This window comes from Oryx dammah, unplaced genomic scaffold (genome assembly GCF_014754425.2).
Source record: "Oryx dammah isolate SB20612 unplaced genomic scaffold, SCBI_Odam_1.1 HiC_scaffold_5, whole genome shotgun sequence".
NCBI classification, from domain to species: domain Eukaryota; kingdom Metazoa; phylum Chordata; class Mammalia; order Artiodactyla; family Bovidae; genus Oryx; species Oryx dammah.
Window position 1 is genome coordinate 22,633,888 of NW_024070189.1, and position 19,457 is coordinate 22,653,344.

The 19,457-nt window shown below is 38.9% G+C and overlaps 1 protein-coding gene across 3 annotated transcripts in view; it reads left to right on the forward strand.

Moving 5' to 3' along the window:
- Positions 1–1,990: 1,990 nt before the first annotated feature.
- TMEM161B (transmembrane protein 161B) overlaps positions 1,991–19,457 on the forward strand; it is a 71,611-nt gene continuing 54,144 nt past the window's right edge. For 2 of the 3 annotated variants that reach the window (XM_040239406.1, XM_040239408.1), the window contains exon 1: positions 2,011–2,143. Coding sequence is in view for 1 of the 3 variants with exons in the window: in XM_040239405.1 (XP_040095339.1) it covers positions 2,141–2,143 (3 nt within the window). In the remaining 2 variants the exon portion in view is untranslated. Of the gene's footprint in view, positions 2,144–19,457 lie in introns of all 3 variants that reach the window. The other variant, XM_040239405.1, reaches the window with a different exon arrangement.

Genomic DNA, 19,457 nt, shown 5'->3' on the forward strand with positions numbered 1-19,457 from the left:
TGCCAGAAACAACCAAATTTCTTCTTAATCTCCATCATCCACATCTTTGTTCCTGTTTCATTGTTCCCTTTTTTGTTCCTCTGTCAAAGACTCTCATCTAAGTAACGAAAATAGGTAAATTCCTCTTCTTCAAGGCTTGCAACCTTACACAACACTGTAACTGTTGCAACCTTAAAACATGCATGCCTTTGAATCTTATTAAAAAACACTGCTTGTAACAGATTTTTCACACTAAGAGAATTAGGAACGTTCAAGGATACTAACTAAGAGTTATTTATCAACTTGCCCTACACCAAATAAGGAACATAGTCACATGATCTATTAAAAATGATTAGCAGATAATGAATAATGACTGTGATTGTCTTTCGTGGTTTTATTCTGGCAGCAATAAATTCCACCCTAATAATTTCAATCTTATTGCCACATAGGAGGTGATGCTTTGTGAACCTCAAGGAGGCTGCTAGGTCTAGCACAGTAAAACTCACGGCGTCAGAAATGAGAGTAAGACTTCATGGGATGTGTTGTCAGTGATAGACTTATAGCCACTTCCCTTTTCCACCTTTTCTTCCCTAAGGATAGCAGCTGCTTTCCACAGACACCGCAGTCGACAGACTCCAATTCCTCTCTCCCACAGTTACCATCTGCAGATGCCCAGGGGCTTGTCTGTTTACAACCCTGTCCCAAACAGCAGAAGCGGAACCCTCCGAGAAGTTCTGGATTCGTTCTCAATAGGACCTGTTTCACAAAATATTTCCCAGCCCCTCTCCACCTGTTTCCAATGTTAGTACTTAGGATATCTGTATCTTCTCTGTCACACTATGCATTCCCCAATAAACAAAATTTAAAGTGAAAACTAATATAGAGCAACTGCCCTGTGCATGTTTCTTTCAGATGACAGACCTTTCTTGATTCCCAGGATCTTTTGACCATGTTTAGGTTGGGTATCATGCTCTTCAGGTACTTTGGTAAGGAAAGTGAAACTTAACATCTCTAACCACCAGTGCCAACCCAACTTTAAGTTCTTCTGAAGGCTCCCAGATTCCTGTTCCAATTCCAGCTTTTCCGACAAAACTAGACCCTAAGGCAAAAAGACATCCCCTAGATGAAACTGCAGATACAGTCAGGACTTAAGCAATGATCCCTAAATGGTGAGATGAATTTCTGGGTTAAAAGTACTCTGTATATCCATTTGAAGTCTGTCACTAATACTATGTATAACCAAACAAAAGGAGAGAGTTGACAGGTACACTTAACACAACATTTTGAAGGTATATGGAAGTTGTCTTTGGGGGAGGGGGGAACACAATATTACAAGGAATCCGAAAGTTTGACTGGTGATGGATATCTTTCAATCTAAAAGGAAATCGTCCATACTGGAATGTATTAAATAGGCAGAATTCTCTTGCCAATTTCTCTGCTCTTGGTGGATGCAGTTCTGACTTCGGCTGGTATCTGAACAGAGCAGAAACGTCTCACGATCAAATTCCACTGTCCTGAGGAAGGACAGAGCTGGAGGACCCACAAAGCAGAGAGCAGAGACGACGCAGGGGCGGGTCTGTAAGGATTCGGAGTCTCTCAGAAGGGACGGCCAGAAAAATGAGAAGGTAGAAAGAGAAAGAAAGGGCGTGGCTGAGCTAAGGCACTTTCCACGTCGTTTCAGAAAGAGAGCGGCTTAACCGGGGTTTTCTTCCGCTCGAAATCCGCTGGGTCTGGAGTCGACTCTCCCCGTGTCCACGAACCTGTATCTCCATCACCTAGTAGGGCCCACACCACCCAATCTACCTCCGGATCCTCGCAGGCGCCGCAGCGGCGCGCTGCCCGCCCACCTACCTGCGCTGCGCCTGCGCCTCCCCCACCTCCCGCGCTCTCAAGGTCAGCGCCGCCCCCGGCCTCTAACCTAGCACCCACGGAAGTGGCAATAGAGGACGTCCTGCGTCGCCTCACCTCTGCGTGGCGTGGGGTCGCCGGCGTTCGGCAGAGGGGAGGGACTTCCTGTCCCGCCGAGCAGAACTTCCGGCCGAGCCGGAAGATCCTCTCCTTCGCGGTGTCGAGTGGCTCCCGGCTGCAGGGTTGGCAGGGGAGGTCCGGGACGACCCCGGTGTACTCCTGGGCGTCGAGTCCACGACCTTTTCTTGGCGCCATGGTGAGTCCTCCTGTGAGGGCTGGAGTGAGAGCAGTGGGGGGAAGACGGGGCCAGGAGGTCAGTCCTTGTGCAGGGAAGCCGGCCGGGTGGCCAGCTGAGGATGGAGCGGGCGGGAGCAATGAGATGAGCGGTAGGGCAGGACCTTAGCACCTTCCCCGGGGCGCTGGGGCCCCCGAGGAAGTGACGTTGTCCAGCCCAGCCTCTGGATCTGTCCAGGAGTTCGAAATAGGTAGTCAGAATATTCAGGGCCCGTTCACTGTGGACAGCCTTGGGGTCAGGTGGTCCCAGGGTTGACCTTGCCCGGTTGATCACCTCCTGCCTCCTCTCAGCTGTAGAGCAGTGGCCAAGAACTTCAGATCTCAGAAATGCTCCTGGCCTTTCCTAGACCCAATACCTCCCCTTCTTATAAAGGATCAACACGTGTCACTTAAAGGAACGGCCAAGGCAGTTTATCTTTCAGACTTGGCCTTTGGGAAATTGGAAAAGGTCTCAAAGATTAAAAAAAAAAAGTCTGGACTGAATAAGGAGGGTCTTGATTGGAAAGGAATGTTGCAGGGGCGTGGGCGAGGGAACTGTTGGAGTAGGAAAAGTACCTTGACCATAAGATCTGAAAGAGCCTCAAATATTAGGCAAAAAGGGTTTTCTTTTATGAGGAGGAGGAAAGAAGGCTAGAAAGAACTGAGTGTGGGGAAGTGAGATGAAAGGGTAGTATGATTGGACTGTAAATCAGAGAAAGCTTTACCCCCTAGACCAGATTTCTGAGGAAAAACTGTTGGAGGTGTGTCCTGTTTCGGAGTGAGGGTGGGCCAAAGTTCAGGAATCTGGGGAATCATATAGTTTGGTTAATATCTTGCTCCAGTTGCTCTATGGAGACAAGCAGTTCAACTCGTCATTTTTAAAGCAAAGAATGGTAATTTGCAGGCACTGTGTCTGGCCTTGTTAACAGGGCTTCCCAGGTGGCTCAGTGGTAAAAGAATCTTCTTGCCAGTGCAGGGAATGCAGGTTGGATCCCTAGGTCAGGAAGATCCCCTGGAGGAGGATATGGCAACCCACTCCAGTATTGCCTGGAAAATCACATGGATAGAGGAGTCCTGTGGGCTCTAGTCCATGGAACCGCAAAGAGTCGAATGTCACGGAGCACACAGGCAGCCAATTCTTGCATCTTGCTTCCCTAAGTCTTATGGAGACTGTTGGTTCTTTGTAGTAAGCTGTTTCCAGAAAGGTGGCCGTGGAAGGATTTCTTAACCTTTGCTGTTTTCCAGTATCACAGGGGTCTGGTTCAAAATTGTCAAATTACTTCAAATCCTCATCTGGAGGACGTTCTGCCTTGGAATTTGGAGTTTGCTGTATTTTTTCAGGATCAAATGCTGACACTGTTCAGTTGTGTATGATGATTCACTTTTGAATGACTTACAGAAATGTAACGGGCTGTGAAACAAAGGAACTTCAAAATAATGTGGTTCCTAATTGTATCAGCTAACCTCTTGACTCTTGAGGCAGTAGTGGGTGTGTATTCTTTAAACCTCAGTGAATAGTACAATTTGTAATTATTGAGTTTTTTTTGTTTTTTCGTCCTTTTGTACAATGAAATTAGACAAAGATAAGGAACAGAAGGACTAGAACGAACCAAAGATAATGACTAGCCTAACCACCTTCCTCTCTCCCCCCAACCCTCAGTTTTACAGAGGGAAAAATCTGAGGTTTAGAAAGAGGCAGTGATTTACCTAAAGTAGCAGTAGTTTGGCACTTTTTCACTTTTTAACATATCAAGTAGGTAATACTTAGAATCTTTGTCAATATGTTTGGCCAAACCACAGAATGGAAAGCAGAGCCTTTTTTATTTTACATCTTGATTTTCTTTTTGTTTTAATCAATATAAACTCATGATCCAGATCAAAAATACTGAGTGTTGACTTGTAATTTTTTTTATGTTGTGAAAATCAATTGTTGTTCAGTCGTCTCATCATGTCCAACTCTTTGTAACCCCATGGTCTGCAGCACACTAGGTCTCTCTCTCCCTCACCATCTCTCAAAGTTTGCCCAAGTTCATGTTGATTGCATTGGTGATGCCATCCAGCCGTCTCATCCTCTGATACCCTCTTCTCTTGCCCTCAGTCTTTCTCAGCATTGGGGCCTTTTCCAGTGAGTCAGCTGTTCACATCAGATGACCAAAATACTGGAGTTTCAATTTCAGCATCAGTCCTTCCAACGAGTATTCAGGGTTGATCTCTCTTAAAATTGACTGGTTTGATCTTGTTTCTGTCCAAGAGACTCTCAGGAGTCTTTTTCCAACACCATAGTTTGAAGGCATCAGTTCTTCAGTGCTCCACTTTCTTTACAGTCCAGCTCTCACAGCCGAACGTGACCGTTAGCAGACCATAGCCTTGGCTGTATGGACCTTTGTTGGCAGAGTAATGCCTCTGCTTTTCAACACACTGTCTAGGCGTGTAGGCCTGTTATAGCTTTCTTGCCAAGAAGCAAACGTCTTCCAACTGCATGGGTGCAGTTAGCATTCGCAGTGATGTTGGAGCCCAAGAAGAGTGACTCTGTCACTAGTAGTAGTGTGTAGTGTAGTAGTAAGTAGTGTTCGTCGCTCAGCCGTGTCCAACTCTTTGCAACCCCATAGACTGTAGCCTGCCAGGGTCCTCTTTCCAAGGGATTCTCCAGGCAAGAGTACTAGAGTGGGTTGCCATTTCCTTCTCCAGAGGATCTTCCCGACCCAGGGATTGAACCCTGTTCTGCTGCATTCTGGGCAGATTCTTTACTGTCTGAGCTACAGAGAAGTCCTGTAATCTGTCATTGCTTCCACCTTTTCCCCTTCTATTTGCCACAAAGTAATAGGGCCCGATTCCATGATCTTAGTTTTTTTTCATGTTTAGTTTTAAGCTGGCTCTCACTCTCCATCACCCTCATCAAAAGGCTTTTTAGTTACTGTTCACTTTCTGCCATTTGGGTGGTATCATCCATGTATCTGAGGTTGTTGATGTTTCTCCCGCCTATCTTAATTCCAACTTGCAATTCATTAATCATGATGTGTTCAGCGTATAGATTAAACAGGCAGCTGACAGCAGACAGCCCCGTTGTACTCCTTTCTCAATCTTGAACCAGTCAGTTGTTCTATACTGTTCTGACTGTTGCTTCTTGACCTGCATACAGGTTTCTCAGGAGACAGGTAAGATGGTCTGTTATTCCCATCTCTTTTAAGAGCTTTCCACGGTTCTTTATGATCCACACAGTCAAAGGCTTTGGCGTGGTTGATAAAACAGAGGTAGATGTTTTTCTGAAATTCTCTAGCTTTCTCTGTGATCCAGTGAATGTTGGAATTTGATCTCTGGTTCCTCTTCCTTTTCTAAACCCAGCTTGGGTATCTGGAAGTTCTTGGTTTGCATAATGATGAGTCCATAGAAAATTTACTAAAGGAATGAAGCTACGTTTTTATTAAACTTTTTGAATATTACAGACCAATTTTAATCAAATAGATTTTTACACCATTTAGGTTGGTTGTGGATGAAAAGTAGATCAAACTCCTAGAATTATAGGAATCTCATGGCTTATTTTATCTATGTAGCATCCTGTTGTAACTTTACTTCTGGGATTGTGCTCAGTATGTTGGTTGGTAAAAAAAAAAAAAAGTGAATCTCTGCCTTAATTGGAGTCAATGAGTTTTCTTTTTGGGAAATGGAGAAGGCTGTTGGGAAGAGATAATGTGATAGAAGTTAGAAATACATGACTAACACAGGGGAAAGAAATTCTGATGGGGGGATGGAGACACATAATAGGTGGCTTCAACTGAGTTTTGAAAAGTTAAATTAGGATACTCAGTTCAGTTCAGTCGCTCAGAGTGTCCAACTCTTTGTGACTCCAGGCCTCCCTATCCATCACCAACTCCCAGAGTTTACCCAAACTCATGTGCATTGAGTCGGTGATGCCATCCAACCATCTCATCCTCTGTCGTCCCCTTCTCCTCCTGCCCTCAGTCTTTCCCAGCATCAGGATCTTTCCCAGAGTCAGCTCTTCACTTCAGGTGGCCAAAGTATTGGAGTTTCAGCTTCAGCATCAGTCCTTCCAATGAACACCCAGGACTGTTCTCCTTTAGGATGGACTGGTTGGATCTCCTTGCAGTCCAAGGGACTCTGAAGAGTCTTCTCCAACACCGCAGTTCAAAAGCATCAATTCTTTTGTGCTCAGCTTTCTTCATAGTCCAACTCTCACATCCATACATGACTACTGGAAAAACCATAGCCTTGAGTACACGGACCTTTGTTGACAGAGTAATGCCTTTGCTTTTTAATATGCTATCTAGGTTGGTCATAACTTTCCTTCCAAGAAATAAGGACACTAATTCTTAATAATTAGGACACTAATTCTCAATTTAAGTTCACATAGAATTCACCTGTGATACTTGATAAAAATGCTTATCTGGGCTGCCTTATTGAGGGAGTGGAGTCTCATAATTTAATTTTTAATGAGTTTTACAATTAAGCCTCAAACTTGTGGTCCTGAAAGCACTTTGAAGGAACTCTAATGCAGCCATTAGAAACTTTGATAGGGGTATTGAGGTTTTTGTGCTGAGTGATAATCATACATGTGGTTTGTTGATGTGTTGGATTACTTTAATGGATTTTGGATTGTTGAACTAGCCTCAAATACCTGGAATAAATTCCACTTTGTTGCAGTGTATAATTCTTCTCATACATTGTTGAATTTGATTTGTTGGTATTTTGTTTAGGGTTTTTGCATCTATGCTTATGAGAAACTGGTCTGTAGTTTTTTGTTTTTCCTTGTAATCCTTTGCTTGATTTTGGTATTGGGGTACTGCTCTTAGAATGAGTTAGAAAGTGTTCTCTCTGCTTCTATCCTCTGATGAAAGAGATTGTAGAGACTTGGTATAATTTCTTCCTTAAATGTTTGATAGAAGCACCGGTGCACCCTACTGGGCCTGATGCTTTTTGTTTAGGAAGGTTATTATTGATTCAATTTCTAAGTAGATATAGGCCTGTTCACATTGTCTGTTTCTTGTATAAGTTTGGGCAAATTGTATCTTTCAGAAATTGGTTCATTTCATCTAGGTTATAAAGTTTGTGAGCATAAACTTGTTCATAGTGCTTCTTTATTATCCTTTTAAATGTCCATGGATCTGTAGTGATATCCCCCCTGTCATTTCTGATATTAATAATTTGTGTCCCCTCTTTTTTCCTTACTTGATAGGGCTAGAAATTTACTGATTTTGTAGATCTTTTCAAAGAACCAACTTTTGGTTTCATTGATTTTTCTCTGTTGATTTCTTCTTTTCAGTTCCATTGAAGATAATTCTTACTATTTCTTTTCTTTTGCTTACTTTGGATTTAGTTTGCCCTTTTTCTTGCTTCATAAGGTGATGCCTTAGGTGATTTAAAACCCCTTCTAGTACATGTATTCAGTGCTGTAAATTTCCCTTTAAGCACAGCTTTTGCCGCATCCCATAAAATTTGATAAGTTGTGTTTTCATTTTCATTTAGTTCATATATTTTCTCTTGATTTCTTCTTTGATCCATGTGTTACCTAGAAATGTGTTGTTTGGGCTCTGTGTGTTTTGAGATTTTCCAGTTATTTTCTCTTAGTGGTTTCTAGTTTAATGCCATTTTGCTCTGAGGGCAGACATTGTATGATTTCTATCCTTTTAGATTTGTTAAATGTTTTATGGCTCAAAATGTGCAATTTGAAGGATGGATTCTGGTCAGGTTTCATCAGTTTGCCACATGGTGGCAGAGATTTGGGTCTCTTCTCAATTCCCTGACTTTTCCTCCACTTCACTCCTTTCCAAAAGAGGCTTAGTTCAGTTAATAGTAGATACTATTTTCTTGGTTAGCATTTAGTTGGTTGAAGGTTGATTCTTGAGACTGATTTATGCCTTGGTCTCTGTCCACTTTTTAGATAATTAGTTGGCTCTGGGATAAAAACTTAAATATAGTTGATTTTAGAAAATCAGACCATATTCTAAAGTGTTCATTTTTTAAGAGAGAATTTATTATTTTCCTGTTATGATTTTTGAACACCAGCTTGCCCTGCTGTTGTTTAGTTGCTCAGTCGTGTCTGACTCTGCAACCCTATGGACTGCAGCACACCAGGCTTCCCTGTCCTTCGTCATCTCCCAGAGCTTGCTCAAACTCATATCCTTCAAGTCGGTGATGCCATCCAACCATCTCGTCCTCTGTCATCCCCTTCTCCTCCTGCCTTCAATCTTTCCCAGCATCAGGGTCTGTTCTAATGAGTTGGCTGTTCGCTTCAGGTGGCCAAAGTATTGGAGTTTTAGTTTCAGCCTCAGTCCTTCCAATGAATATTCAGGACTGATTTCCTTTAGGATTGACTGGTTGGATCTCCTTGCAGTCCAAGGAACTCTCAAAAGTCTTCTCCAGCACTGTAGTTCAAAAGCATCAATTCTTCAGTACTCAGCCTTCTTTGTGGTCCAACTCTCACATCCATGCATGACTACTGGAAAAACTATAGCTGGAGGACCTTTGAAGAAATAAACCTGATTTGTAAATTGCGCTCCTACTCTTTGTATACTACCTACTCTTGAGTTACAGGAAAAGAAAATTTCTAAAGTCCCAGTAAAATGAACATTCTGTTGGTTTTAACTGAAATGATTGTCCCTTTTGTTTTACCAAACACTTAAAATTCGTGCTCTTACCTCAAAAGTATTTGTTTGATCATTCATTCATTGTCTGTTAAGCAGTATCTGTATGTCACATGCTGTTCCTGGCAACAGAGACATAACTTTATAAAACAGAGACTTTCTTGTCTTTATGGATCTTAGGTTATATTGAGAGTCTGATGATAATCAGTTGAGATATAATGTTTGTTAGTCATGGTAAATACAATAAGAAAAGATAGAACAGAGTTAAGGAAATGATGGGGGTGATCATTTTAGATAGGGCATTCAGGGAAAGTCACAGAGAGAGGGTGACACTGGGACACATTTGAGTTCAATATACCTGCTGTCTTTGAAAATCTGTTTGATTGCATCCAAAAAAGTGTTGTAGTATCAGGTACAAAGTTCATGGTGTCTTTAACTATAGTGTGAATCTTTCAGTAAAGTCACGTATGATTACTTTTCTGTATAGTGAACAGAAAAATGATAGAAAAGTGTTTTTTAAAATCTTATATTAATAGGTGATATTACATTTTACTTAATAGATTGCATTTTTTATGCCACATATTTTTAGTCTTTTAAGTTATTACAGATCTTGAGAGAATACAACTTGTTCACTCATAAGTATTCTGAGCTTACAGAGTATCTTTTACTTACATTAAACAGACTTAGTAATTCTGTTGTTAAAGTAGATTAAGTATATTTTGTGTTTTGACCATAAACAAAAGATTTAGAAAAACCTGAAATAATTTCAGCTTTTGATACTTCAGTATTGAAGTTCAGAATCTTGATAGCTGATTGTAGTATTTTATTTATTTTTTAAAAGTTGTGTTAAAACCAGCTGCTCAAACATTCATATCTTTAAAAATGACTTTGGGAAGAGTACAATAAGTATATGGCATTGAAAGTCTACTTGAACCAGAACTAAATGACCTCTATAGTTTGTTTCAAGGTCTGTGACTCTCAATATGTGGATTTGTGAATATTATTGATGTACTTTTAGTTGAATGTACATTGAAGGGACCAAGGAGGGAATATTCAATGTGTATGGAGTTTAAGAAGGATTTAATAAAGGATTGATTGGTCTAGGTCTTTAAGTGTAAGTAGAAGTATGTTGGGTGGATAAGAAACTGAATTTTAAGTACTTTTCCTCAATAGCAATAGTAGCTACGTTTATTTAGAGTTAATATTTATCTGCTCTACTTAACTTCTCCTTATCTCCCTGGAGAAGGAGATGGCAATCCACTCCAGTATTCTTGCCTGGAGAATCCCATGGACGGAGGAGCTTGGTGGGCTACAGTCCACGGGTCGCAAAGAGTCGGACACGACTGAGTGACTTCACTTCCCTTTCACTTTCACTTAACTAAATACTTATGAAGTAATGACTCTTGGACTTTTTCCCCCCTAACTTCCTACTATTTTTTTAATCTCCATATTTTACCTACTTTTTTTTTTAACCTCTGTTTTACAGATACATAAATGGAGGCACAGTGAGATTAGAGTAACTCACCCGAAATTGTATATCCAGCGGTGGTGAAATTTGACTTCTAAATCAGGCTATTTGACCACTGTACTGTTGTGCCAATCTTACTGTTTATCTTTGATAAATTTTAGCTTAATGAAAGGATTGAATTTCAAAAACATTCTCCTATAGAAGTAATACTATAATTAGTGATTATATTTCTAGAAAATCGTTCTAACCTAGTTACTACCCAGTATCACATCTCATGGTATTAGAGAAATTAATTATTACTGTCATGAAAGCTGTAATGATTGGCATTTCTAACTCAGATGCTAAATACATCTGACTCTGCTGTAGTAAGTCACAATAAGGATTCCTTCATATTCCTTTTATCTTAACTGGCACTCCTTCACACCGGAGCATGAATTTCCCTTAGGCCTGGGGATGAAGTTGCAGTAACACTGATAAAGTGAGGAACAATTAGAGAACTGGGGATAAGGACCTTTGGTGAGCTGGAATTTCTTCAGTGTAAGCCTGCAGTGTTTTAAGTTTCTTCCAGGTGTATCTCATGTGTCACAGCCCACTTTTCCTGAGGGTTCTCAGGGCTGGCTTGCTCCTTTTCTTTTCACTTGGATTACCTACTGCTTGCACCTAGAACTGTGTTTCCCCCCGGAGTTGCAGAGAAGAACGTAGTCTTGTAGAGTATATTGCCTTCCTTCGCAGACGTTCAGCACACTCTAGTAAACGTTTTTATTGCTAGTAGAATTTGCAAAAGTCACCTCCCCATGTAACTTCAGACTAACCATAAACTAGTTAGCTAGCTAGCTAGCTATTTATTACAAAGATTCTTTAGGGGAAAAAATGGAAGTCCTTGATGATAGTGATTAATCTTTGCAATAAGTTCTTGGGAGTAGGGAGGTTTGGATTGTGAAGAAATGACATGGAAATACTTAGGGGCCTTGGGAGACTTTCCTCCAACAGTAGAAATTACTTATGAAGAAGAAAGTTCAATAAGCCCCATAGTATAAATATATGATTATAGACTGCCATCAGTTAATGTCACAGATAAGGCACTTCAAAGGCTATGGCTGTTTTTCCTTTTTAAATAACCTTGATACTTTTAATCTTTTTGATAAGTAATACACAACCCTTTGAAATAGCAGTCTTGAATTGCCTATTTTTATATATAGTTTTTAATGTCTGCCCTTTACACAGTGGTTTGCTGATTTTTGCTATCTTTCACCTGTTGATTGCCACTGTTTGCCTTCATGCAGTGATCTGCTTAGAAAAAGCAGTGCCGTAGTTTCCTGCTTTCTTTTCCTGAAAGGAAAAGTCAAAGTGGAGGATTCTGCTCGACCAAAACTTCATTAACTTGAGTGTTTATTAAGTATTTTTCTCATTTCTGAAGATTTTGGCCATTTTTATGGTGAGTATAAATGACTGACTAGAAAATAGTTCCAGTTCTTTATGGTTTATGGACATAGGTATTTGTGTTCCGTGATTACAGTCATTTGTTTCTGGTTACAGGCTTGTTTAAAAGAGAAGCCATGCCTTATTTTCCTCAAAAGTTTTGCTTTTATTAATAGCTAATTGATTAGTAGAATTTTACTTCCATTTAAGTTTGTGCCTACTGCCTTCCTGCTCTGTTCCCTATTTTCTTAATTAACATTAATACAGTGAAGCCTCACTGTGTCATTTATTCCTAGACAGTTTCATTCTTTGGATAGGTCAGTTGTTTCATGTTGAATATACTAATCTTTCCCTAATCCAATTTTTAAGACAGAAAGGAAGTTGAAAGGAATCTAGAATAACTGCAATTAGAATTAAATGTCAAAGAAATAAATTTTCCAGTCAGGAGGGACGGAACAGAAAGCTTTGGTTAAAATTTGTTGTAGTATATGTAGTAAGTTTAACTGTGATATTTGTTCTTTAAAACTATTTTTTTATTTGATTGGAACTAACACTTACTTTTGATTTTGATAGTTTCTCAGTCATTCCCATCAGAAGTTGTTAAGATCATCATAGTTCCTAAAAATGTTTCCAGGTCATAAAGAAAATAAAACATTTAATAAAAGAGAACTGACCACATAGCAGAGATAAATTAAAAAAAAAAAAAAAGGAGAGACTAGAACTTTTGGCATTCACAAGTCTCCTAAGAGAAATACTGCAAACTACTTGTTGAGATAAGAATGTTGGGCAGTGGGCTAGGTGTACTTCTTTACATTACCTTGGATGGAGCTCTAATTTCCTTTCAGCTCTCCTACAAATAGTAGCTCATTTAATTCTTAATGAGGAGAGAATAGTTATTCTTTCCGACTGGGAACGACTACCTATCACAGGATTTGATGAGGACTTAGTAATGGTAGATATGTAACTGCAAACAATCTACTGTTTATTTAATTAAAGTAATTGCAGTCATCATCAGTAAGCTCTTTCAAGATTTCGGAGATCATTTGCCAACTCTTGTCTTTTTGTAGATAAGGAATGAGTCCCAGAGAAGGTTTGTCTGGTTGCTGTGCTATCACCAGTTAGTGACAGAACTATCTTGATTGTGATGTTTAATTACTCAATATATTAAAATATTCGCAATGAAAGCATTTTCTAACAGTTAACGTTAAGGATGCACATTAAGTTTTCTTGACTTTTTTTTGCTTAAAATTTAGAGATAAGCTGAAATTTTTATTTTAAATTTGTTCAATAAAGCTTTATTAGTGTATTAACAAAAGTTTGAAAGGAAGTATTTGCAACACGTATTGCATTAAATTGAGAGGCTTATCTTGTAAAACTTGCTACAAATCTTACTCCGAGGTATGCAGAAAACATGATATCTTTCAATGTTAAATAATTTTCTTCTTTATTGAAAATAAAGTTCAGTATTTGGCACGTATAGGAACATGAATGTAGTGAAGAACTGTGGGCAAATTATGTTTTATCTTTTTATTTCATCTAAAAAGTAAATATTCTACTTTCTTTCCTAGGATTGGAGTTTGAGGCTGAAGAAGTGAAAATGAGATGACTGTAGTTCTAGAAGGGGAGAGACCCTTAAATTACAGCTGAGAATGATAAAGGCTATTTTGGAATTATGTGTATGTGTTTTTGTAGCAAGGAAGGTTTTATGGAGGAAATGAATGTTGAGGATGAGAAAGAATTGGTTTGAATAAGCAAGATGATTTGTAAATGTCAAATGTAAATTTATTAGTTTTGACTAATAGCTTTTTTGAATATAGATCTATAGGGATATTGTTTATATTGTCAGGAAGTATTCTTACGGTTATGAAAGAGTAGCAGAATTTAGGGATGTCTTTTTCTATTGAACCTTTTGTTTGTTACTTATCAGTATTATAATAAAACATTTATGCCTGCTTTGGCTAGAGATAAAGTTGGTAACATCTTTAAAAATACTTCATTTTTCATCAACATTTTAATGACTCTGGTATTGCTTTATATGAAATATTGCATAATTTATTCAACCTACTGTAACTGGAAAATGGTCTTTTAAGATAAACAACTATTAATTTCAACTCTAATACATTAAGATGTTTTATAAATTGTGTTTAATTAGAATGTCCTCTGTTCTTGTGAAAAAGTATTTTTATCCTTGCCCTCTATTTGTTGTTGATCTTCCACTTTGCCTTATCAGTTTATATCTTGGGGAAATATCTGAAGTTTTTTTCTAAGTTTAATCAAATTCTGAAAAATGGCTTTATATCATCACCTTTAGCAGAAAGTCTGGAACTGATGTTGTTGAATATAGTTATGTGAAATTCATGCATTCTACTGTGTTGTGGTTCTCACTAAGATATTTAGGGTGATATTTACCTAGGCATTTTATTGGTTAGTGGGTTTTGACCTTAGTTTTAAAGTACATTAGACATCTTATTCTGAATTGGGAGACAAAAATTTCTGCTTCTACTTTTTTACTTTAAGGAAATTTAAAAAATATTTTGTGGCGCAAAACATTGATGTTTTGAAAACTGAACTTATTCTGTAAATGTTTAAATTTGAAAACCCATGTTGTTTGAGTTCAGATCACAGTTGTTGATAATTGTGTTTTTCAACTCCCTGTCATTTTATGTTTACGTATATATTATGTATATATAATTCTGTTTGTAGTAACAGTTTGAACTGTATGAAATTGCTGTTTTGTAGGTCAAAACAGTTAAGTATATGATTTCACATGACTCAATCAATAAATCTGTATTAAATATCAATAGGTGACTTTATTCAGATTCTTTAGCTACTTTTTAAAGTCTCCGAACCTTCCCACAGTCACATTGCCAAGATCCTGACCTTGGTGTGGTTGTTTTTCAAGATCTCTCAAACTTTGTCCACTTCGGTGATTGTCTTTGGCTCTTTTGACCAGCTACTTAATTGTCCTGCAGATTTAACCTTTAACTCCAGATCTTATTTCTCTGATGTTGTACCTAAAGCTTCGTCTTTTAGACAAAGGTGCTTGGCAATTATTCATTCAATTCTTCTGTTACATTTCTGTCAAAATTCTCAGGACTTTTGAATTTCTCACAAAATTCCCTCCCCTCTTTTGTTTTATAGATCAACTCCCCATCCCATCATGGTTTTTAGGGAACAGTCTGAGGACTTTGAAATGATATATAATGAGTTTTCCAAAATGACTATATCCAGTGGAAAGCAGGGCATCATAGATATTGACCTGATTTCCACCCCCTCCACCAAGTTATGTAAACTCTGAAGACCTTGGTTTTTAAATTTAATACATCTCTTTACCTTTCTGTGTACTTCTCTTAGGTAAAACAGGGTCTCATGAAGTTTTACTTTCAGCTTAGGCCTTTGGTTTCATCTATTTCTGATTCTTAATATTCACAGTTAATTCTTGATTAGAATATTTAGCAGCCTCCTTATATTGGTCCCTTCGCTCTTGCCTTATGCATATATATTTCCCCCACTACAAATATATATATATATTTTATATGTGAGCCATTCTAGTAACTGTCAGATTCTCCTCTTATTGCTTAATTTCTCCAAAGAATAATTATGCCCATTATTTGCGTTTTATCTTTACGTAACCACTTAAGTGTAATCTTTACCTACTTGCAGAGATAACTATTAATCTCAAGCCTATTTCCTCCCCCCCCCAAAAAATGTTAATTTTGCTCTTGTTTTTGAAGCTGTTTTAGTTTAGGCTTTAATGACGTTTGTTGGACTGTTTCAGAGGATTTGTAATTTTGCTCTTTGCCTCCAGTTACTTTTACTCACCTCTTTACTTTTCCATGGTAGTGGCAGAGTTTTTCTTCCAAAATATATATGATTTAGTTGCTTCCAGGCTTAGGACCCTGAACTTCTAAGTACCTATAGAAGAATCCAATGTGTGCAGCCCATACCAGAATCTAGCCATGTGAAATTCAGCTCATGTCATTTGCACTCTTGGTACAAATTTGTTGTTGTTTAGTCGCTCAGCCATGTCCAACTCTTTGAGATCCCATGGACTGCACCACACCAGGCTTCCCTGTCCTTCATCAACTCCCAGAGCTTACTCAAACTCATATCCATTGAGTCTGTGATGCCATCCAAACATCTCGTCCTTTGTCATCCCCTTCTCCTCCTGCCTTCAATCTTTCCCAACATCAGGGTCTTTTCTGATGAGTTGAGTCTTCACATCAGGTGACCAGAGTATTGGAACTTCAGCTTCAGCATCAGTCCTTCCAATGAATATTCAAGATTGATTTCCTATAGGATTAACTGGTTTGATCTCCTTGTAGTCCAAAGGACTCTAAAAGAATCTTCTCCAACACTACAGTTCAAATGCATCAATTCTTCAGCACTCAGCTTTCTTTATAGTCCAACTCTCACATCCATACATGACTACTGGAAAAACCATAGCTTTGACTAGATGGACCTTTGTCAGCAAGTGGTGTCTCTACTTTTTTAACACACTGTCTTGGTTTGTCATTGCTTTTCTTCCAAGAGCAAACATCTTTTAATTTCATGGCTGCGGTCACTATCTGCAGTGATTTTGGAGCCCCCCAAATAAAGTCTGTCTCTGTTTCCATTGTTTCCCTACCTGTTTACCATTAAGTGATGGGACTGGATGCCATGATCTTCGGTTTTTGAATGTTGAGTTTTAAGCTGACTTTTTCACTCTCCTGTTTCACTTTCTTCAAGAGGCTCTTTAGTTCTTCTTCTCTTTCTGCCATAAGGGTGGTATCACCTGCATATCTGAAGTTATTGATAATTCTCCCGGCAGTCTTGATTCCAGCTTGTGCTTCATCCAGCCTGGCATTTTGCATCATGTACTCTGCATATAAGTTAAATAAGCAGGGTGACAATATACAACCTTCAGTTCAGTTTAGTCGCTCAGCCGTGTCCAACTCTGACCCCATGAACCGCAGCACACCAAGCCTCCCTGTCCATCACCAACTCCTGGATTCTACCCAATTCCATGTCCATCGAGTCGGTGATGCCATCCAAACATCTTGTCTTCCGTCATCCCCTTCTCCTGCCCTCAATCTTTCCCAGCATCAGGGTCTTTTAAGATGAGTCAGCTCTGCGCATCAGGTGGCCAAAGTATTGGAGTTTCAGCGTCAACATCAGTCCTTCCAATGAACAGCCAGGACTGATCTGCTTTAGGATGGACTGGTTGGATCTCCTTGCAGTCCAAGGGACTCTCAAGAGTCTTTTCCAACACCACAGTTCAAAAGCATCAATTCTTCAGCGCTCAGCTTCCTTTCCTAGTTTGGAACCTGTCCGTTGTTCCATATCCAGTTTTAACTGTTGTTTCTTGACCTGCATACAGGTTTCTCAGGAGGCAGGTAACGTAGTCTTATATTCCATCTCTGGAAGAATTTTCCACAGTTTCTTGTGATCCACACAATTATAGGCTTTAACGTAGTCAATGAAGCAGAAGTAAATGTTCTTCTGGGATTCTCTTGCTTTTTTTATGATCCATCAGATGTTGGCAATTTGATCTCTGCTTTCTCTGCCTTTTCTAAATCCAGCTTGAACATCTGGAAGTTTTCGGTTCTTGTACTGTTCAAGCCTAGCTTAAAGGATTTTGAGTATTGCTTTGCTTGCGTGCGAAATGAGTGCAATTGTGTGGTAATTTGAACATTCTTTGGCATTGCCCTTCTTTGAGATTGGAATGAAAACTGACCTTTTCCAGTCCTGTGGGCACTGCTGATTTTTCCAAATTTGCTGGCATATTGAGTGCAACACTTTAACAGCATCGTGTTTTAGGATTTGAAATAGCTCAGCTGGAAATCCATCACCTTCATTAGCTTTGGTACAGATGGATGTATCTGATCTTGTATTTCTCTCCTTTCTGACAGTGGGATACTACTCTAACCCTGTAACATTAGTTTAGATGTCACCTCTGTGAACAAGTCTGTCCTACCTCTCCCATGTAGATTTATTCTCCCCCTTTGTTGGAATGCGCCTGTAATACTGGGCACTGACCTCTACCATATCACTTATCACATATTATTTGTAGGTGGTAGTGAATGGTGGTTAACATTTCAAGACTTTGATAAGATCAACATGTGATGGAAGAAGTTGTCCTCTCACCTTGAACTTAAATATGGATTGTTTGCAAGACTTAAGCTAGACTAGATTGTGGCCAAATCAATCATATTCACATGTCAAAAGATAGATAAAATTTTAGATAGGGTTTTGTCTGAAGAAGTAGGATTGGAAAGTAATTTTGTCATTTGAAAACCTAGAAAAACACGTTTTAAGAATCAGAATTGAACATAACTTATCCAGATCTATTTAGGGTTGAGAGTATTTTGTGTTCTAGACGACTGTTCTGTGTATTTCTTCAGACTTTATCACTGCCTGAGTGAAATGCCCCTCAATGCTGCCTTTTGCTCTCAATCACTCCTTACCAAGCAGCCTGCTTATTATTTGACTTCCAGTATATCATTAAGACAGTAATGGAATGGTACAGTTAGTGAACTTGAACATCTGATCCGCTTGGTAACTTGGTAACTTTAACTGTATATTAATTGTTAGAACTCTTACAAACCTGATTATTGCCAGTCTGTCTGATGGAGATCGATTGTGCCAGAGAAACATGTTTTGTGTGTGCTCTGAATGGCTGAGGGCACAGCCTAAGTGGGAGGCCTGTGGGAGGCTTGTCAGTCCACTTCCTTGAGTTTCCTTCAGTCTGCAACTTTCCTGTCGGTGACTCCAGGATTCTACCAGTTACCAAAACTAAACTATTTTCCTAAATAACCTTTGAGACGTTCCTGTTTTATTCTGTAGTTGTTTTCCTTTTTCATGTTCAGTCATACTCAAAGTTGATTGGTTTCCTACTGACATTCTTTTTAGTTTTGTTCTTTCCTTCCTAGTTTCAACTGTTTCTCCCTTATTAGTCTTAGGTTTTCTCTGATTGCTCAGTATATTGTTATGTCTAATTTTCCTTCTATGTTACTTGAATTATTTTATTCTCCTACCCTTGATTGTTTAAAAGCCTTCCAATGTGATATTTGCAAATGCCTCAGATCAATGCATCCTCTTGATTTTAAAGATTTTTAACAATCTAAAATTCTGTCTTCATCTGACATCTCACAGTTCTTTGTAACATATTGATGTCGGCTTTGGTTGAACGAAGTTCCGAATGAAGTTCCTAGCGGTCCCATAGTTACTCTGTTCCCATTTGTCATTTAACCTGGAATTCCCTTCCTTGGTTTCATTTTAATCATCTACTCTGAAACTTTTCTGTTCAATTTTTTGAATTTATATAAGCCTGAACCCTTGTTCATAGTACTATGCAATTTTGTGCTCCAAAATTGTCTTAGTATATTTGTTGTTACCTAATACGATAATCTTGGGTTTTAAGTTCTGTCAAGACGGTTTGTTTTGTAATAGTGTCATTCATCCATTCAGCCATGCTGTGTGCCTTGGAATTGTTCTAAATGTCATTGCTCTGAGTATTTGAGATAAACAGTAGTCAGAGGGACAGAAAAGTCCTCTGGCAAGTTTCTAATACTAGCCGGCAAGATATTGGATGGGTATTAGGCAGACAGCCTGTATTTGTTAATTAAAGTTTTATGTGCTTTTCCTGTTTATAGATATAAATAATTTCTGTAGTGATGTAATTTGAATTTATAGATTTTTAACATTGTTTGATCAAGACCCTATCTCATTTGTCACGTGATGAATAGTGATTCTATATAGTTCTTGCCACCAGAATAAGAGAGTCTGCACCCCTCCTTCCTGCTGCTGCCTTTAGTGCAGGCCCTTCTTTC